The 22,169-nt window shown below is 35.5% G+C and overlaps 1 protein-coding gene across 4 annotated transcripts in view; it reads right to left on the bottom strand.

Annotated features, from left to right (window-relative positions):
- The window catches only part of HMGCLL1 (3-hydroxymethyl-3-methylglutaryl-CoA lyase like 1), a 162,259-nt gene extending 141,585 nt beyond the window's left edge, over nucleotides 1–20,674 (bottom strand). For 3 of the 4 annotated variants that reach the window (XM_023222953.1, XM_023222954.1, XM_023222955.1), the window contains exon 1: nucleotides 20,408–20,674. In XM_023222953.1, the coding sequence (XP_023078721.1) occupies nucleotides 20,408–20,515 (108 nt within the window). In that variant the 5' untranslated portion in view covers nucleotides 20,516–20,674. Of the gene's footprint in view, nucleotides 1–18,523; nucleotides 18,614–20,407 lie in introns of all 4 variants that reach the window. The other variant, XM_023222952.1, reaches the window with a different exon arrangement.
- Nucleotides 20,675–22,169: the final 1,495 nt, after the last annotated feature.

Genomic DNA, 22,169 nt, shown 5'->3' with positions numbered 1-22,169 from the left:
TCTCTTCTCTTCAACTAAGAGCCTTTGAGGGCTCTTAATTTTGTGAGGTTCACTGCTGTGTCCCAACCTTTAGAACTGAGCCTGGTGTATAGCACACACTCAGTAAACACTTATATAATAAATAAATGGGTATAATTCATCCAATTAGAGTTCAAAGAAGTGATAAATTTTTTGTCAGCCACTTAATGAAGGATGTTCATATTCATATTATGGCTTTGAAAACTAACAAGAATTCACTATACATGGTGTGTTCTGATATTCTGGGGAAAACAAGTAGAATCATTATTTGCATATTAGTTATTCAAGGGAAGCCTTCACAAACACTTGGAATGGGAGCTGCATCTGGTGAGGAAATGTCAACAAAAGGAAGGTTGAACGCTTGGATCACTGCTCTTTTAATCAGTAGGTCCCAGGGTCTGAAGGAATACATATGTTTCTGTTGTGGGGATTCTTTTGGGCAGGATGAGGTAGAGTTGAACATTTCCATTGGTATTACTGGCCGTAATAAAGATTTTTGACCCTGAAGGCCAGTATGCAGGATCTTTGGGGGGTTCCCTAAACTGGAAGGAGAAAAGTTGAGATATTGGTTAGCAGCATCAATTACTAAAGGCCCAATGGAGTTCTGTGACTATTGATAAGCTATTAAAAATCTCATCAAATTAATTTGTTGAGGCCTGGCAGACAGCAGTGAACAGGACAGACAAAAGTCCCTGTCTTCACAAACTTACAGAAAATAGCGAAAAATCATAATAATAATTAAAATATATAAGTGTTATAAAAACAAAGAAATCAAGTAAGGAGGAGAGGAACTAGGGGAATAAGAAATAGGTTGACATTTTACATAAGAATTGTGTTTTGAGGAAAGAACAAAATGAAGTAAGTGATGGGGATGGGTACAAAGCTATACAGACATCCTGGGGAACAGCCTTCTAGTCAAGGGGTCAGCCAGCACAATGTTCTGTGAGTTGATCGAGGGAAATGTGCCCAGGGCGTTAACTGTTCTAGCAAGAACCAGAAGAACAGTGTTAGATGGGGAAGAGTGAGCAAGGAGTAAGGAAATAGCAAATTGGTATTTGAAGTGTAAGGAGGGCCTGGGTAAAGATTTTTGTTCCCAGGCAGATGGAAAGCCATTAGAGGGTGGGCTCGGGAGCAGGGGGAAGACATGATCTGACGTACATTTGACTGTGCTCACTCTGGGGATTTTATAGAGAATAGACTGAAAGATGCCAGGGGCAAACACAGGGAGACTAAAAATTAGGAGTTCATAGAAATAATCTAGATGAGAGGTGACAGCCGATTGGATTAGGATCTTTTGGGTACAAGGGCCAAGGGGAGACCCTAAGAGTGCATTAACTTTTCACCCTGACAAAATAAGTCTCCTGACTCCCAGGCTGAGCAGGGCAGATGCGTACCTTACATCTTGATTTCCCCTGGAAGTTTGATGTAAAATGCATAGAAAGTCAGAATACTTATGAGAGGGAAATAGTCCCAAATGTAATAAAAAGTAAAATAAATTGTTAAATGTATTCAAAACCTGCTTCTCAGTTAAACACTTTCCTCCCTTCTCCCAGAATACTATTAAATATTTTCCTAGAAGCTTTCTCACACTTTATAAAGATAGATTCAATCACCCTAATGATACCAATATTTTGCTGTCTCCATTTTCCTCCCAAGAACCCCCAAACTGAGAATTCATCTACATATAGTAATTTATACTACAGTCTTATACAAAGAATTTATTCGTATTTTTTTCCAGCCACTAAGCTTTAAAGTATATGGTTGTCTTTAATCTGATCCTACTTAAGGGGATGAGCCTTTAAGCCAGACACTAACTTATTCTGCCTTCCTGCCTGTAACATCTAACATCAGGCTGGTGCACCGCAAAATAACTGCACTTCAGGTTGCCTGGCAGCGCATCTGTGCTCCTAGGCAGTGCTTGTCATCAGCAACCCCAGCTCTGCTCTCAGCCATATCTAGATTGCTTCTCACTCACTGACCCCTCACTTGGCTTTGCTTTCTAACACACTGACCTTTCCCAGCCCCGATTCTCATTAAAACTTGTATGTTGTTTCTTTAGGGCTCTGTACCCAACTGATGAGGTTACTACTGGCTTTATTATACTTTCCTTTCCAGGTGGCCTACTTCATTTTAGAGACACCATATTTTGAACCCCAGAGGTGTCTCTAATGTTGGGAATGTGAGCAGGCTGGTGAGGGGTGGTCTGGGGCCACTGAATTTCTAATCCTTCTTAAATCACGTCATGTGTGTATTTGCTCATTCCATGTAAACCTAAATCTAGCCCTGCTTAAACGTTCTCCGTATACAAGGGGGAAGGGGGTTAGCAATAAATTATGTTGCCTGTATAGAGTACAGCTGGTACCCATACTGTACTTAAAAGTATTTCATGTACTTGCAGGCTGTGCCTAATTTGTTCCACAGCCTTCTATCCTCAAGCTGAACAAGTGAGAAACAGGATACTTAGATAAAAGTTTAGGTTTAGGTCTGTCTAAAATACTGGTGCCTTACTCAGGCTTGGTTGAAAACTAGCTACAGAACCCCATCATGCTTCAGGCTCCATTTAAATGGAGAAAGGGAATTAGGAAAGGTCCACAAAATGATTAAAGCACATCTTATAGGTAGGACAAGCAAGGCTAAAACATACTGGAAATGCATAACCAGAAGGATAGAAGACTAACATGCAAATTTATAACTTACATGTGCAACTTAGCAGGTTGCCCTACTAAGGTTAATTTTTCTGTCAAACTTTATTTAACATAGGATTGAATTTAAACTATAGGTTGAGGACAAAAGCTTCTTGAAGTGAAGGCCATTAAATACTTACGGGTTATTGTTAAATGAATGCACTAACACTTTTTAAAAGTAAGGTGGTTATACATCTCTGTTTGAGGTGGTCCTGGTTTATAACTGTTTTTGGAGGGTAATTAATCCTATCCCTATATTCTCTCATTATGTCATTGTTTGGACTATATATTACTTGATTGTTCCACTTAAATTTGCTGTATGCATTTACTCTGAAAGAATGCAGGCTTAGTGATTTTACACTTCCATTCCAGCTCTCTCAGAATCCATAGCTTTCACAGCGACAGAACAAGATCACTGTATCTGGCTCTGCTTCTAGATCTCATAGTCCTTCCATGTGAATATGATGGCCAATAACAATTACAAATAAGCTGAGTCACTGCTCCAAGAATCCCTTAATCCTATACATGGGCCATCCTAGAGACCAAGCCTTTTCTACTTTCTTTTCCAGAGGGTAAGCTCTGGGCAAACATGTGAAAAAGAAACTTTGTTTTCAACCTGCTTCCCCCAGAGCTGCTCCTTGGCTCTTTAAAACAATTTTCTTTCTATCCCTTAATGGTTCCACCATGACCAGAAATATCCAAACTGCTACTGCTTCCAAATCTCAACACAATTAATCTAACCTTGTTTATAATCTGTCAGGACTATGATTTTGGTTATCTAAATGCGATTTTCACCCCAAGGTAGCCATTATGGAAAGGTAGGCATTTCCATACCTTTCATTTAGCAATGGATCCAGCCCTAAGACGCATTTTAGCAGACACATTTTGACTTCTCAGAGGCACTTAATGAAACAGTCACCCTAAGGGAATGCCAGTCTAAAGAGACAGAAAAGCAGCAAGGCTGGACAGGAGGAGAAGCCAGAGAGTTATTGAAATAAAATTAAAGGAGATTTTTTTCTTCCCCCCAAAAAGTCCACAAAAAAGTTTTGCCTCCCTAAGTTTTAGTGTAGAACAAATACTACAAATATAGTCCTTTATTTAATTTGCCCAAATTTGATTGTCTCTAAATGTGCCCAATTAGCTTAACATTTCCTTATAATCAAGAAAAAGAGGAGCCTTCCTAGAGATTTGACCAGAAGGTTAAGTCTATCTGGCAGAGACTACTATGAACATAAATAGGTAAAACTCTGCTACCACCCCCACATCTGGGTGCGACCATTCAAGTGATTTCTGGACAATGGAGTGAAGCAAAGTCATGTTACTTTCTGAGTGAAGTGGTAGGAAGTGGATGTCTCCTCCCATGGTCTCTTTTCCCAGCAAAATGGAAATGACCTAGAAGAGAGCAGGGGCATAAGAAGGAGCCTGGGTCCTGGAATGACCAGATCATTCACACTGGACTTGAGCAAAAATTCACCTGCAATTGTTATAAACCACAGAGAATATGTGGTTGTGTGTTACAGAGTTTAGACATACTGGCTAATTAAATCTAATTCTTTGATGTGCAGAGATTGAATCTTGTGTTTGCAATATCTCTATACATTTAAATTAAAGGACCTCTCAGGGATGATTATGAAGGAGGACTGGGGCTAGAGAAGAACACTGGCTTCCATAATGCTGCCTTACCTTTCTCTGTAATTTCTCACTTTTCCAGATGCTCAAATGTCTGGCATCAAGAAGAAAAGCATATATTCAGAGTTAAACTTCATTTTGTTTTTAAAATAAACATGAACCTTTAAGGAAAAAATAAACTACTTCTTATATCATCTAAACATAGAGCTTTGTTTATATATTCATTCATTCATTCCTGTATTCACTAATTCATTCGTTCATTCACAATTGAGAGTGGAATGTGTCATCCGGCAAGATAAATGAGTCGAAAGACATGATTGTTCACAAGAAGAGTAAAACAAAATTTTCGTTCAAAGTAACTTAAATCAACACTGCTGCAGTATAAGTAAGTTATCAAACTTCTAAAGCAAAACCACTCACTTGATCAAAGCCTTGGATTTCCATTTCCAAAGGCCAGTGCTTTCTTAGGACTTTAAAGTCAGGCCAATATAACTAGAGTAAAACTATAAAGGTGTAATAGCAGGATGTCTTTCCAACTCTAGGAAATGATGCACAGTGGCTCTGAATAACTCAACATCATCACTGTCCTTTACTATTCCAGAAAAATACGTCCCAGTATATTCTGTATTATGTGAATCTCATGTTCTGTTTCATGTGATACCTATAAGCTCTTCTGTCCAAATTCCAATTCCTATTTTTTTTAAGTTCAGCTGTGATCTATAGTTCATTCTGTTAAGTCTTTTCCATAATCCCTCCGTTCCATTTTATGTATACACCTTCAGTGCCTCCTTCCCTCCCTCACATCCTAACACCTTCATTTAATCGCCTCTTAATCATTTGCCTGAAAAGTAAACCTTCCAGTCACTTATTGTTTCCTTCCAGATGCTGCTGTTGAATGACTCCCCAAGGGCTTCACCTAACATTCCATCCATGTTCATTTGGCTGTGCAGACTGTGATTCCAGCACACCAAAGCTTTTAAGCTCTTTCTTTCCAAGAAAACTCATAGCTAACACCATTATTTCCTCACAAAAACAGCTAACATCTGCAGACTGAAACACCAAAACAAAGAAAAAAAATTTGCACACTTCTGCTAAACTTGGATGCAACCTTTATCAGCCATCTTAGACAACAAATCAATGTTCTGCTTTTCAATTTCTAGTAAAAAATAAACCACAGTGGTTGATGTCAACTTCCCCTCAAAGGAAGAGTTAACAAACAGGTTATAAGTGAACTAAGCCTCTATTTGGAAAAGTAATCTCTAACACAATGCATCAGGTTGTTCAATTATGTTTAATTTTATTCTGTATAATAATAGTTCATTTCAGCAGCATTATTTAGTCGATTCACTAAAATATCCCAGCATACTATATATTATAAACAAATAGTAAGTAATGTTTATCAAATTATTTATTCTCAAAATATTCTCAAATTAATAACAACTTGGAATATATCTAAACTACATTATCGTACAAAAAAATCATCTTTAAAACTTTGATCCTTTTTGTCCTACAATCTCAGGAAATTCAGATTCCTCATCTAAAAGAAGGAAATAAGGGCCCTACAAGTAAAACTGAGAAAAGAAACCCAAGCTGCTAATTCCCAGCTGTTTGCTATATAGATCATAAGGCTCTTTATAGACTTATTTGAGAATATTTGTGTTATAGTTTATAATTTCTTCCATCATTTAATTTACTGGATGCTGAGAAGATCTACCTGGAATGGTCTGAGTGAAGAAAGATAAATCATTTTCACTCAAAAATGAAAGTGGTATGAAATGAAATGAAAGAAAATGAAAGAAGAAATTAGAAAGTGTTCCCCAAACTATGGATTTAGAATGGATAGTAACATAAAAATTGGAATCTAAATTTTTATATTAGCTGCATTATACTGATAGAAGAATTGTTTAAATCAATTTTACAGCTGATAGTGGAGATTCTACCCTATCAATGCTTTCTCATACTTACCCAATTTTCAGTGGTTTCTCTCAGTTCCCATTATACCAATCTCATACACAAATGTCCTTAATTGCTGCAGTTCCTAATTTCTCTTTGACCAACTCATTACTTCCCCTTGAGAGCTCTAACTCCAAGAAAAAAAATGCTTTGATATACTACCATTTACCCAACAATAGTAAATATGTACATATATAAATATATATATTCATATACATAAACCTACATACATAAAGACACATTCATATACTCACAAATATATTTGGATATGGATGGTGTCAATTTCAGTGGATATCTGTATATGCACACACATGGTGATATATAAAAGCAAGAACAAGTCTATAAGCAATAAATATTTGCTCTTATGACAATTATAACAACAAATTTATAAACACTTGGAAAATATTCAAATGCATAGTTGATAACTAGTAAATATATTTTCCCAACAGAAGTTATCCAGGAATTTTCATTATGTATATGAGGTTTACATTACACAATATTTGGTATAAATGCAGTAATACATTTTACATAAATTTGATCTTTCTGATGACTTTGAGTCAACTATTCTCCTATTAGTAACAACTTGGAATATAACTAAACTACATTATCTTACAAAAAATCATCTTTCAAACTTCGATCCTTTTTGTCCTACAATCTCAGGAAATTTGGGTTCCTCATCTAAAAGAAGGAAATATCTAAACTACATTAGAGGCTTAGTTCACTTATAACCTGTCTGTTAACTATTCCTTTGAGGGGAAGTTGAAATCAACCACTGTGGTTTATTTTCTTACTAGAAATTTAAAATGACTTACGAATTTTGTAAGGAAATTTTATAGACTGAAATTATTTTGCTATTTGATAAAGATGAGTTAGTATTATTCTAATCAGATAATTTTCCAGATTCCTATTAATAATACTCTATTAATGGTTAATATGGTATTTTGTATATCATATATTATTTCATTTGTCCCATATGATGTAAGTTGCAAATTGAGAGCAAGTATGTTAAAATAATACTACTGCCTTTATATAACACTTTTTAATTAAGAAAAATGATTGACATTTTATTTAATAAATTATCACTATATCTTTCCCAACAAAAGGTCAACATCTTTACACTTTCTTCAAAGAGCAAGTAGAGTTAAGGGATCCAGCTCTCTAGAGATGAGTATGCAAGCTTTATGTTCCATCTTTCTTAGTTCAAGTTTTCCTTTCAATATTTTCTAGAACATACATTTAGCTGAATTATATTAAATTAAATATTAAAATATTGTCATAAGGGAATGGGGGCTAAGTGATAGCAGACATTCATGAGTGAAACCTTGAATAACTACATCTGTTTCTCCACAGGTCTTGAAAATGTCTTTTAGACACAGTCCTAAAACTTAGGCAAGCAGAGTTCCAAATTACTCTCAGCTTTAACATTTGACCAGGTCCACAGTTTTCTGTAAAATGCAAGGTTTGAACTGTCTCATATCATTTTAAAAATTAAGGAGTTATCAGCCCTTACATCAAAATTCTCAAAAGTAGAAATTGTGTCTAACAAAAATAAGATTCATATTTTGACTTCAACATTTACCTATGCTCAGCTTCTATTTCACAGTGAAATAAATATGAGATTGAGTAAAGAATTTAAAAAGTGAATGCCAGACTCTGTACACCCAGTGGGTTACAGATGTATGAAAGTGGTGGCAGAGAGCCACTCCGCTTCCTTCAAGATCCAAAAACATTTGGAAGGAAAACTCAGAAGGAAAAATGTCTGACAGACATGTTCTCTTTGGGGCTTCCTGCCTCATTGTTTGCCAAGCTTCCTAGACCCTCTTGCTTCTTAATAAAGTTCACCAAAAAGACTTTATGAAATGCTGATTTCATAGAATAAAACTTGTGTTAAAAGCGTTTTTATGTAGTTGAAGTTTTCTGCCATCTGCATTTCTCTACTTGACAAAATCAAGGAAGCGTGACTTGGAAACTTACAAGCATAAGGTGACATTTGAGGCACTTACTATTGGTGGAAAAAGGAGCCCGAACACTGAATCCTAAACCAGAGACCATAGCTTAGACATTGCAACAGAGAAGCTGCTTAACCCTGAGGGGATCATTATATCCTTCAATGTTTCTACTCCTTCTCCTATAAATTAGTCATGTGAACATGCATATTGTGCACTGTGTGAATTAATAGAAACACACATGCAGAAAAGAAATGCAAAGTTGGAATCTAATTTCTCTGATCTTTACAACAGTAGCCAAGAAAAGAAACAAATAGGCTTTCAAATTTTCTAAAAATACCACCAGTATTTAAAAGTAGGCATTATAGTCTAATATGAAAAATCATAAATAAGAACTAAAGCTACTAATTTTACTACTCAAAGATATATTTGATGTAATTAAATGCATATTTTGCCAATCAGAAAGGCAGTTAATTTGGCTAAAATCACCCTGAAGTTTAATACCAGAAATGTTGGCTATATTTACTTCTATAAACATTTAATGAAGACCTAAGTGTTTATGTCCTTGGGATGACAGAAAACTAAATAAAATATAGCCACACCCCTTAAACAGACCTCAACATAGCAGTGCAAATATTATACACTTAATAAAGAGATATTTCATTCTATTCAACTATATTTTTGTAAAGGGAATATGAAGAAAACAAGGACGGGTATCCTAAGTACTATGAAAGTATTGAGGTTGTACCCTGGGAGAGGTGAAGGATCCAAAGGAAATACAGTCTCAATACTTGTATAAAATGAGTGAACCTCCAAGCTCATCAAATTTGAAAGAAAATACATAAAACAATTTATAAGATTGTGGGGTCTTAAAATTATTTTTTGTAAAGTGATAGATAGATGGATGAATATAGATAATAGTTACAGATTTATATGTATTCTATACACATAAACACACACACACACACAACTAAATGAATAACTCCCATGATTTTGCTCTGTTAATTCCACCAAAATCATCAACCATCTTGCTCTGAATAGAAATGCCTTCTATCTATCTGAATCCCACCTGACCCTCACATCCACCTTCACCACAAAGATTACTATTGTTATCACTAATTGAATTAAGCTGAATTAAAACAAGTTTATAGGCTTGTGTTTTTAAATGAATTGCAAGAAACAATTGCAAGGAAAAACATAAATGTGATATAAATAAACAACAGAATGGAAAAATGAGCTTTCAAAGGAACACAGCAATGAAGAATGAAAATGTGGCCTGGGCCATGCCCTTGAGATAGAAACTCCAGGGGTTCTGTTTCTCATAACACTTTGCCCCTCGTCTTCCACAGTGATACTTACAGTCCTGCTAGCATTGAAGTGCCAGAACCCAGCTCTTCTTCTCTCTCAACCAGGGAAGTAAACCTCAGTTTCTTGTACTAAAAATGTATTTGGAACTCACAGCTCTGGTCCCTTCATTATCGCTTAGAAACCATAGCTTTTGTTTGTTTGTTTATTTATTTATTTATTTATTTTTCAGAGAGTTTTTCTATTCTTGTTATTACTTGGCCGTCATATAAACTACATGGGGGGAGAAACATTTTAAAAATATAAACCTCCATGAATCTAAATAATTCTAAAAATCATCTTCACATAAAATTCTTTTTATGGTCTGATTTTGGAATGAATGTTTTGGGAACAAGATTCACTAATCGGTATTATTTTCTATAAGAAAAAATGTAAAAATTGGCTTGTAAATATGGCTACAGCTGAGAGGTGAAATTAAGGACACCTGAGTTTTTATTTAGGACTAAATTCTGATCACTTAGGAAAAGGAAGATTGTCCAAAAGGGAAGCTGGCAACCTTCTGGCAATTTAAAGATAATTTCCTGCTTGCTGAATGATAATTAATGATTAGTCTCCACCCTGTTGAAAAATAATCCAAAGTTCAGAAATGGTCTCATTTAAATATCCCTATGTAATTGCTCATGAATGATAATAAAATCAAACATCTATAAGCACAGGAAGATAATCTTGATATCTGAGGAAGCTAAGTATATTAATAAATAGTACAAATTCTGTTTAAAGGTATTCAAGTTTACTTATATTTTAACTGCAGTTTCAACCAAACAAAATATTTCAGGGCTTATACTGGGCTCACCTAGGCTGCTAATTTGCAACTCCTATGTAGACTAACAATACGCAGTCAGAACAGTGGTAGGAAACTGGGATTCTAAACTTTGTTTGCATTATTAGGGCTTTAAGCAGGCTGGACAATCCCTTTCAAGTATGAATTTCTATAAAAATGATAGCCTCCAATATACAATTTTGCTTTGTATCTTTTAAAAAACATGGGTCATATGAGAGTGACCCATGAAGTTATGGGTTTGCACGGTCTAGCCCCTTGATTAGGGAAAGTAAAATGAAACATACACACACACACACACACACACACACACACAAACCTAAACTTGGAAGGGGATAGACACGGAAAGAAGAAAGGGTCAGGGAAAGTTACAGCACAGAGTGAATAAGCATAAAGAAAGCCAGAAGACTTGGAGGAGCTCAGAGCTAATGAAAAAAACAAGAACATAGAGTAGGGGGAGGGAAGGATGTGAAAGCCAGCTGGAATCTGAGAAAGCAAGGAATACAGGAGCCAACAGAAATCCAAGGACAGAACGTATTGAAGATTGAAGGGAACAGGAAATTTATTGGAAACCAAGTTGTTTTTCCTTTTGTATCCAATGCAATTCTATTCCAGGCAGAACTCTAGTCTCAACCTCAAAAAGGATAGAAGGGAAGTCAAAACTCATAGCAGTCTTTTTTCATGGGTAGGAGCCAGGAGCTCTGGAAAGACAGATTAGAGGAAACATGACCCTTTGACAGCAGATATAGGGGTAGAGGAACAGCAGCAACATCCAACACAGTGTTTACTAAAATTGCGTTAAGTAGAAGTAAAGATAATTGGGCTCCAACTCAGAGCTACTGAATCAAAATTTCCTCTATATTTAATAAACACTTTAGGTGACTGTTATCACAAGAAAAGTTTAGGAAGCACTGGTATCATGGTAAAAATTGCAGGCTTTAGAATTAGAACTGCCTGAGTTTAAATCCTAGCTCTGCAGTTTACTAGCTGTTGATCATAGGCACATTTTTTTAAACCTTTCTGAACCACAGTTACTAAATCTGTAAAATGGATTATTGTAAGGATTAAATGAGTTATTGGATGTACACAGGTAGTGCCAGGTTCATATTAAGCATTCAATAGTGGTAGCCGTATAGCTTCAAAAATCCTTATAATAAGCAACTCATACTAAATAACATATGTGACTTGATTAAAAATAAAAAATAAGGAGGGTATAAACTGGCTGTATCTCTTATGAAACACCAAGGAACACACAGAGACCAAGCCACACTGCCCTGGGATTCTGGCCTTGTTCTCAGCATGCACTAGCCAGCCATTTCCCTTCAGGAATCAAAATGTGAACAGCCTTAAGCTTTCCTACAAAAGTGCATATAAGTCAAGTCAAATTAAAGGTGGCTTTAAAAGCTAGATTCTTCGTGTTTCAGAGATAAGGACTCTCTTAAAATGCAGTAAACCCAGGACTTGGCCGAGGCTGAGATACCCAAAAAGACTCACAGCTACCTCAAGACTACCAAGATTTACTCAATTGATAAGTCACCTTATTTTACAGTCCAGCTTTCTTTACTCATTTCCCAATATATTATTCCCAAGAATCGTCTACTCCTTCTGTAGAACCCTGCACAGTTCTCTGACTTTCCTGTTACAGTAAGATTCAAGTCTTCTTTATTTTTCCAGTGGTAAACTCAGCTTCATACTTAAAAAGTTCTACCACATTCTCAGTCTCTTTACTGAACAGTCCTATTTTCTCCTAGTCTTAAATGAAGTCTCAATTACCCTTGAGGAGAAGGCACCTCTCCTGTAACCCTCTCAAGGAGAGACTGCTTAGTCTCCTATTGTTTGCTTAGTGACTAGAATTAAAGAAGGCATCTTTAATTTCCATTACTTCTTGGAGACTCCCACTTCTTTTTACTAATTTAAAAGGCCGTGCTTTTGGAATCCATGTGATTTGGCCATATAGTCTTTATCCCTGCTTGATGATTGGTATCCTTCATATATCAAGGCCATTAGAACTTCTTTCACCATCATTCCCTTCATCCCAAATCCTGACACCATTCTGCAGTGTATTCAATGTCCTGGTGGACCTTCCATCCAATATTTGGTTTTCAGTGAAATTCATCAGACTTTTACTCCATTCTGACCATAATCTATATGGTCATAAAAGGTGCATATTATTGCTTGTGGCAGCTCACCTATTAAGGTCTGTGACCACAAATACTGTATTAGTCCATTTTCATGCTGCTGATAAAGACATACCTGAGACTAGCTAAATTAGAAATAAAAAGAGGTTTAATGGACTCACAGTTCCATGTGGCTATGGAGGCCTCACAATCATGGTGGAAGGTGAAAGGGACGTCTTACATGGTGGCAGGCAAGAGAGAATGAAAGCCAAGTGAAAGGGGAAACCCATTATAAAGCCATCAGATCTCATGAGACTTATTCACTACCACGAGGACAGTATGAGAGGAACACCTCCATGATTCAATTATCTCCCACCAGGTCCCTCCCACAACATGTGGGAATTATGGGAGCTACAACTCAAGATGAGATTTGGGTTGGGGACACAGCCAAACCATATCAAATACCTATCCTTTTAACTGTCTAACTTTATTGTGCTCATGATTCAGTCTTTAACCTCAGGTAAAAATTACAAGTCTTTGGAACTCCCTGCCTTCACCTCAACTGTTAGAAGGTTTACATCAACAAAAAGAATCTTGAGAATGGTAATATGCCTGGTACATGTTATTTGAAGAATCATGGTGTAATAATGAAACAATCTTTTTCTCAAGATAAGTGAATTCATTCTTTAAAATATATATTATTTTAACTGTAAAATAAGAAAGCTGAAAAGGCATAAACAACCTTAAAAATAGGAAATGCAAAATGGTGAATGAGCCTGATAGATATGGCAGAAAGTAGGATAAACATAATAGTCAGATCAAACATGATTAAAGTTAAATTCATCTAATTAAAGCTAGAGAGTAATCATATAAGCAGCTTATAAGACATACATTTAAAGCAAAACAATAGAGAAATGGATATGTATAGTCTTAAAGCACTTACTTTTTAAAAAGACTAAAATCAAGTGAGCTAAATGTTTAAAGAAAATTAAAATATTAATCTAAAAAGTAGAGAATAATTTAAAAAAATAGAAATCAGTTGCTAGCACATCATCCATATGCATAAATAGATACAAACATATACAAATAGTCAAGAGGATAAACAAGCCTACAAGATGCTTCTGAGTAAAGTGATCAACTGTAGGAAGACTTATAGAGAGAGAAAGAGAAAGACACAATGCAAAAGATTGAAAAGAAAGGTAAATAATAATAAGAAAATACTTTTACCAACTTTATGCTGATAAAATGAAAAGATTTAATATACATGTATGTCAACAGAGATAACATAAAGGAACTACTTTATTATTTAACAAATTTTATTAAACTATTTTATTAAACTATCAAAATTTTATTAAAGTATACTACACATAAAGAGGGAGTACGTAGTACATTGTTCTTCAAAGAGCAGATACTAAAATTGGGCATAATATTACTTTTAACATTATTTAAAATATGTATTCATTACCTTTATAACTTGTTCATCATACTAAAAACCATTTGGAATAGTCATTTTTTCCATACAATATTTTTCTTGAGGCATATAATCTTTTTATTCTTTCTCTGGCATTCAAATTGGTAATCTAAATAGCATGTATGCTACTTGGAATATAACAAGTTCAAGTGGTATGGTAAGTGAATATATTTTTACAATTTAAACTAAATTGCACAATTGGTATTTTTAAATTTAATTTCCTTATTATATAATCTTTCAATAATGGCTGACTAGCTTGTTCACAACAAGCCTCTCACTGACAACAACTATATTTGATGGATAAAATATTAATGAAAAACACTCATTTAATAGTCTCAGAAATTTGGTTAATGAGTATTTCAGCAACCAATATACTATGCAGGAGAAAAAAATAAAGTGGTGAGCCCAACAGTCAGCATAACTTTTCTTTTTGAAGCATTTGCCAATTCTGTATGAGCCACTGAGAAGCTGAGACCATTAGATTTTCCAGGAGCCTTGCAAGGCTGGAGTGGAAATAGTTTGAATTCAGGTCTCAGCAACGAGAAGCAACCCTGGTAAACATTTTAGGTTTTAGTTAGGACCCCTAAATGACTGCAGAATACAAAAAGTAAGGATGAAGAGAAAAAAGTCAAGCCCTCACAAGTAAAGTAGGTTAAACCTCCTATCAGGTAAGCACTTGATTAGCTTAAAATAAGTTATCTCTACACTTATTCTTTGACAAGGCCAAAGAGAAGTCCCACCTGGGGACAGTATTATTCAGAGTCTCAAATTATGTCTATAATTATTTTCATACCAGGTGTCTAACATATTATTTAAATTTTGTAGGCATACCAGGAAGGAAAATACATAAAACAGACTAATTGGAGATCTGGGTACTGGAGTTGTCAGACATGGGATCTAAAATAATTCTAATAAATATTCAAGAATTTATAATACGATAGAGAATTGTGGCAGATAACTAAAGCCTATCTTTTAGAAATCATAGAAATGCTTTAACTCAAAATATAATAACTGAAATTAACTCAATAAATAAGATTAACAGCAAATTAAATGAAGCTGAAGAAGAAATTAGTGAAATGGAATATAAATGAGAAGAAAATATTCAGATTGAATATGGAGAAAAAAGAAAGAATGAAAAAATGAATTTAAGAAATAAATAAGGCTCAGAGAAAGTTCTAATATTCTTCAAAGTGTAGGCCTAACTGGAGAGGATTTAAAAGGAAACAAGAAACAGAAACAACATTTGAAGCAAAAATGGTTGAAAAGCTTCTAAAATGTGAAACCCAACAAACATCAAGTGATAGATCCAAGAAGTGTTGCACATCATTACCCAGATGAATACAAAAGAAAGTATGCATAGACATGCCATAGTCAAACCATTAGAAACCAAACACAGAAAAGAATGAAAGATAAATTATCATCAAAGGACCAAAAATAAGACAAATAGCTGATTTTATTGTATCTGGCTTCCACTGTATCTGTTGAGAAATCTGCATTTTGCACTGCTATCATGTCTTTTAATTTTTTAGATAAAACTTACATTTATAGTAAATATTCATTTATACTTATAAACATTATGTATGTGTATATACACACATTAGTGTATGTGTGTATGTAATTTCAAACAAAGAAAAACTGAAAAAACATCAATATTAGTACTTTTTTTACTAAAGAAAATATTGAAACAAATACTTCTGGTTGAAGGAAAGTAATCTGAGGAAAAAATGGAGATGAAGAGAGGAGAAAAGAGAAAATATGTGCATAAATATAAATGGATATTGACTGTATACATATGTATTATAAATATAACATATAGATAATATATGAAAACAAAAACGTAAAAGGCAGAAGACAGAAAATGAAGTTAAAAAGTCATATTTGTATTTTTAATAAGTTGTAGTAGTACTAATATATTATTTTAATAAGCTAATAAACTAATATTAATATATTAAATATAATATTTTAATATTTAATATATTATTTTAATTATTTGATATATTATACACAGCAATTAAGAGTATAGTAAAAAAAAGTATATCACTAACACATCAATTCAGGGGAAAAATGAGAAATTAAAATGCTACATGATTTCAAAAGAAGCTGGAAAAGAATAAAAAATGGTAAGGAGACAAAGAATACATGAGACAAATAGAAAACAGTATGATGGCAGTTTGGTCCCTGTCTGAAAATTCCTCCTCAATCATCCTAAGATATTTAGTAAATGTACTAACAACTACATAGTTGCAAGCTAAAAGTGTAGAGTTACATTATCATCTGATTGCATTTAAGCAGAAATATAATATACATTTAAATTCCAGAGACCCTTTAGCACCAAATAACTATGTTGAATCATAATTTTTGCTGACAGCAAATGTAACATAAAGGATCAGAATTGAATGTAAAATAACTATAAATGTAATCTCACATAATCTACCATTTTATTTTAGAAATATAGTAGGTTTAAAACATTGTTTATATTAGAATTTGGGTCCTTGGAAATTTTACTTTTGCAAAAGGGCATTAATATGTGAAGAGATTTAGTTATTGCTTAAGGAACACTTGAAAATCAAAGGGGGATCGCTTTACTAGGAACCTTAAATTTAATCAAAACTTTAAAACATACCAATTAAGCCAGCTTCATTATACTTTTTTAACAGAGACAACTACAGAAAATAAAACAGGTCCTAAGAGATAGCTTGAATTATGGAATGAGCAATTTTAACCTCTTGGTCTATTAAGGGAATTTTCTGCAAAACCACTTTCATTAGCAAAAACAGAGACCCAAATAATTTAATTAGTGGACCTGTGATAGAATAAGCCTTTCATTCATATTTACTCTCTTTACATTTGATAGTACATTGTTAAACTTCCATATATATGTTTATATATGCATACACACAATATTTAATTTAATTCCAATAATTCATCAGGTATATATTATCTCTAAAATGTAAGCTGAAAAATGAAGGTCTGGCCATGCTGTTGCACGCAAAAAAACCATGGAATAAGCTGGTAGCAGGAAAATATCAAGATTTTCAATCTACTATTGCATACACAGAATTATTTCAAAATACAGAATTTTCTGTCTGTTCTAACTGCAAATTATTTCATATCACAGGAGTTAGGTTTATTCATGATTCTCTCTGCCAGATTCAACAATAGAGAATTAGTTAAGCTCTCTGCTGTCTTGACAGCCTCCAGAAACCATTTTTACCTCATCTCTCCATTAAACTACTAACAAAAAGGTAAGAGAAAAACAGTAATAATATTCACCAATTGGTGCTAAGACCAAACTCTATTTATACCATATCCCCATTCTCACTGATTTTCTATTCACTTAGCAAATATTTATCATGATGCTACAGTGTGCTAATCATTTTGATGGACCTTGAACAAATGCTAAGAAGAAGTTCATAGTCTTCATAGGTTGGTGATGCTTATGGCCTATAAGGGAAAACAGTAATTCATTTGTTCATTCAACAAGTATCATTGGCCATAAAAAATTAGCCAGACGTTCTGATAAGTGTTGAGAATCCCGTGGTGAATTGCTTCCTTACTTTTACTGTGCTTAATATCTGCAAAGCAATTAACTATCAAGTAATCATGAAAATAAATATATAATGTATATTATCTATAATAAATAGGTTACTATGCAATAGAAGTCTAACAAAAGCTGCTGGCATTAAGAGTCTGGGAGAGATTTCACGAGAAGGTAACATGCAAATTGAGGGCAGAAGATTAATTAGAAGTTAATTTGTTGAAAATAATCTTCCTAGCGGAGAGGAAAGTAAGCAAACACTGTGGTTCCAGAGAGGACACAATTTATTAAAGAACTCAAGGCCACTATGGCTAAAGTGGCAAGAACAAAAAAGAATAGCTTAAGATGATGTTGCTGAGAGATGCAATGAAAAGATCATTTGAGGTTTAGAAAACCCATTAAAAGTTTTGGTGTCCATTCTTAAAAGCAATGGAAATTCATAGATGGTTTTGAAACATGGAAATAGCATTATTTTACTTGAAATAGGGAACATTTTCCAACTAGCTATATAGACAATGGGTTGAAGAGAGATTCCTGGAAAGTAAGAAGACTACTGCAACAGTTCAGTCATACATATGAGAGATAATGCCATTTTAAAATTGATTGGTGCAGCGAAGTTAGAAAAACATATTTGAAAGAAATTCAGTAAGTAAAATTGCAGGACTCAGTGATAATTTGGGTGTGAGGGAAATGAAAGAAGATAGTTTCTGGTGTATGGCTCGTAGAACTGAATGAATTATAATGGTGTTCCCTGCAATAGGAAATATTGGAGAAAGTCCAGTGTTGGAAGGAGTAGAACATTAATAAAATTTCAAAAATTTTGAGTTTGAGTTGCTTTTGAGATACTCAAGCGATGATGTCAAATGAGCAGCTGAACATCTGGACTGGAATTCAAGAGAAACAGAGGAATGTAAGTCTAGAAAACAAATGGTACACAAACAGCAACCAAATCAGTGAGTGTAGATTGTCACTCACACTCACACTAGGAAGAGTGTAAATAGTGATGTGGCATCTGGATATTTACCCAGTGGATACAAGCCACCGAGCCTGCCAAGGAGACTGAGAATCCACAGACATAGGGCTGAAAGCAGTGAAGGTTTATTAGAACAGAAATCTAGGAAGATAAAGTTCAAAAAGTCAAGTGTCAGATGTCAGTGCTGCTGTAAATTCAAATAGGATGAGATAGAAAAAATTACAATTCAACAGTATTGGAACTAAAACAGAATTATTTTAAAAAATTCCTGAGAACACAAAAAGAAGCATAACTCTGGAGGGAGCAAAGGGCTGGACCAAAATTATATATTTTTTAATATATACTTGAGAGACAGTATATACAGTCAAGAGACTGTACTTGAGAGACAAATAAGAGTTTTCTAGGCAAAGCAGTTGGTGGGTAAGAAGGCAATATTTAGAGAAGGCTAATATTTCTTCAGAAAGGGCCAAAAAAGTCATTAAGCTGAAGAATGCTCCAAAATTTTATTTCTTGGGAATCTTAGTCATTTTCATTTAATCTGCTTCCATATCTTAATAAGGCAAAAAAGACATCCTTACCTGCAGCCAATCTTCTATCACTGTCCATAAAACCCACAAATTGTGTAAATCAGAAAATAAAGAGGGAGAGAAAAATATAATATTCACTCAAAAAGAAAAGTCATATAAAGTCTCAGACTTAGGAAATATAAGTTAATGGTTCCTGATTAAATAACAGACTGAATTTAAAAAGTCAAGAACATTAAGATAAAATTACATCAGGAAGGTCAAAATAGAATGTAGGAAAATTAAATAGACATGTTAACATGGGGGAAGACAAAGGATAACTTTTCACCTCTACCACTGTCATCAACAGGTTTTGAGTTAGATGACCATGGCCATCTTTTAAGTAACGAGAAACAAAATATCTTCTAAAGACTGAATTCCAATTTGTAGAGATAAGATTGCAGTTTCACATATGATACACCAAACTGAGAATACATAATAGAAAATGAGTATCTTACATTAGAATAGTTGGTTTAAATCCACATGGTACAATTATGCTTACTGACTAAAATATTACAATAACAGAAGTTATTTTGTTCACTAGTCAAATCAGAAATAATCTTGCATCCAGCATCTGTAATTCAACAAGAAGTCCTCATACTGCCCCTCCTTTATTCCATGTTTCAACATTTTCATAACAATTATCAGTTATTTAATATTTTGTGGAATTTTAGATTTTCAGCTTTTTTAAGGAAAAAGTTAATTTCTTTATACACCTTTTCTTTATTTATCTGACACTGGTTGAGAGTGCATTAAGTCATAAGTATATGAATAATATTAAGTTGCCTATTGTCTTAACATGACCTTTCAGGAACAATGTGGGAATAAATTTTAGTCTGAAAGTGCTGTTCTTTACACTTTCTTTCAAGTTTGTTGAAGCATAGATACATTCGGGATAATTCATGTTCTGATTGACTATTTCATCCTACTGTGTCTTCTTAACCTTCTACCGGTTTCATTCCTTTTCTGCCTCACATTGTGACAAATTTGTCCTCTTTGTTACACAGTACAAGGAGCACTGAGAATAAGGGCAGTATCCTTGAAGGAATACCTGTGAATACAAATTGTATTACGTAATGCATCCCTTTCCAGGAAAACACAGAGAAGGAATTCTTTCCTTTAGGCGACCAGCAAATGGTCACAGGCAGGGATTTTGCTGGGTCTGATCTGTAGAGGCGGGTCGATATATTCACCGAAGAGAGATAATGGGAAACCGTTTAAGGGGTGCGGCCTAACACGACAAAACTGCTGCGGGAAGGGTTCTGGGGTGAGGAGGTGACATAAAGGGAGGAGAGCACCAAGAGGATGCAGGGAGAGAGGCTGGCTGTCAGTGCGCATGAGGGTAGGGACACCCTGGGCCGCGAGGTGGTACCTGCGCGGGGTCGAGCGCCCCTGCCACTGAATCCCCGATCCAGAGATGCTCCCGGAGAAGCTGTTGGTAGCTGAGGCAGTGCTTCACCGCGGATGGCACATTCCCCATGGCGGAGCCTGGGGCGGCAGTCGGAGAGGGGAGGGAGACTGGAGGAGGATGAGGGGCTGGCACCGCGCTGGGAAACTACGCCAGCTCGGGAGCGCGCCCCGCCTGTGCACGGGCTGTGAGGACCAGCGCTGTTCCGCGCACTGCGGCGGCGCCGAGAGGGCGGGTAGCAGGGCGTGGCAGGTGGCCGCGCCCGGGGCAGCCGGTGCGCGGGGCACCTGCGGGAATCGACAGAAATGCCGGACTCCTGAGCAGGAGAGAAAGGAGCTGAGCCAGAGGATGTTCAGGGGTGGCTCATTTTCCTCACTACACTGAGCGCCCAGGGCTGACTGTATCTTCACATGCCCACCTACTTCTCACCTGTCTCAGATCAGAAAAGGGGTCTAAAATAAAAGGAAGGGGCATGAGTATTCGTGTTGATGAGTTCGTTCATTCTCAGCTGCAGCCTTGGGTGCTCAAGTGTAGATTTGCCCACCGTTGAGCTCACGGAGTTTATGCTTTATAACAATAAGCTCTATTTAAAAATGTTTTTGAGGCAACTGGCAAGGTTAAAACATATCCAACAGTTTAATAAAAAGGAAAAGGTAGTCTTAAATTAGGTTAGATGTCAGAGGTACTCTCAGAGGTACGTTCCTAAATGAGAGTAAGCTGTCAGTAAATTGGTGCTGCAGTTAAGCGCTGAAATGGAACTACGTGTTTAAGTCTTATGGCACAAAAATTATTAAAGCTCTAAGGATTAGATTTATCCAAACGGAAAATTCTAAACAAATTCTTAGGATATTAGAATTGGAGACATTTTTAGTAGAAGAGAGGGTTTGAAAAATAGCCTTCGACCAGACCACCGGCCTACCTTCCCCACCCTACTTTCACATGTACACTTATATGTATTGTCACACCCTAATACTCTTCACAGTGGGTTCAGTGGTTTGCAGCTAAAATGACATAGTCGTTAAGAATAGTCTCGTGCAGGTTACCTAGGGTCTTCCGGAGACCCAGCCAGGATGTCCATGGCCAGGAATATCCATCGGCCCTGTTGGCTGTTGGAGCAAATGTAAACCAGGAGCCAACTGATGCACACCATAGGATAAACACACAGAAGAAATTTACCATTCAAAGTCAAACCATCCTTACCACTTGTGTGTTGCATGGGTGGCGGTTTGGGGGCAGGCAGTGAGACTTCCACAGGTAATAAAAATAAATGGGTTAAAGGAGGAAAAAGACAAAGAGTGTAAAAGAAATCATGTAGATCCTTCGGTAAACTGCACTAGAAAGGGCAAAGAGGATGAGGAGGTCATAGTCTTCTCACAGTTAACCAAGGATGTTTAACCTGGAGAACATTCTCTGAACGGCTGAAGTGAAGTTATGCAATCCCTGGATGCGCTTAAAACTCTGTAAAACACCAAAACTCCGGTTGTTGTTTACCTAAGCATGACTATCATATAGGTGTACATTCATAGAGCTAAATTTATTAGCTGTACTAGCAGAGCTCAGCTGTTAGTTATTTTTCCACTGCAAGTGAAATGGACCATACTGGTTCCAGCTATGCTTCCTATCATTTTTCTCTATGTATTGAAATTCTGCAACAGGGAACATGATATTTAAAATTATTTTAAAAGATCCAACTTGAACAACAATAATTTAGCAAAGCAACCTTCAT

The sequence above is a fragment of the Piliocolobus tephrosceles genome, chromosome 5 (genome assembly GCF_002776525.5).
Source record: "Piliocolobus tephrosceles isolate RC106 chromosome 5, ASM277652v3, whole genome shotgun sequence".
NCBI lineage: Eukaryota > Metazoa > Chordata > Mammalia > Primates > Cercopithecidae > Piliocolobus > Piliocolobus tephrosceles.
This window is presented reverse-complemented; position numbering and strand designations above follow the sequence as displayed.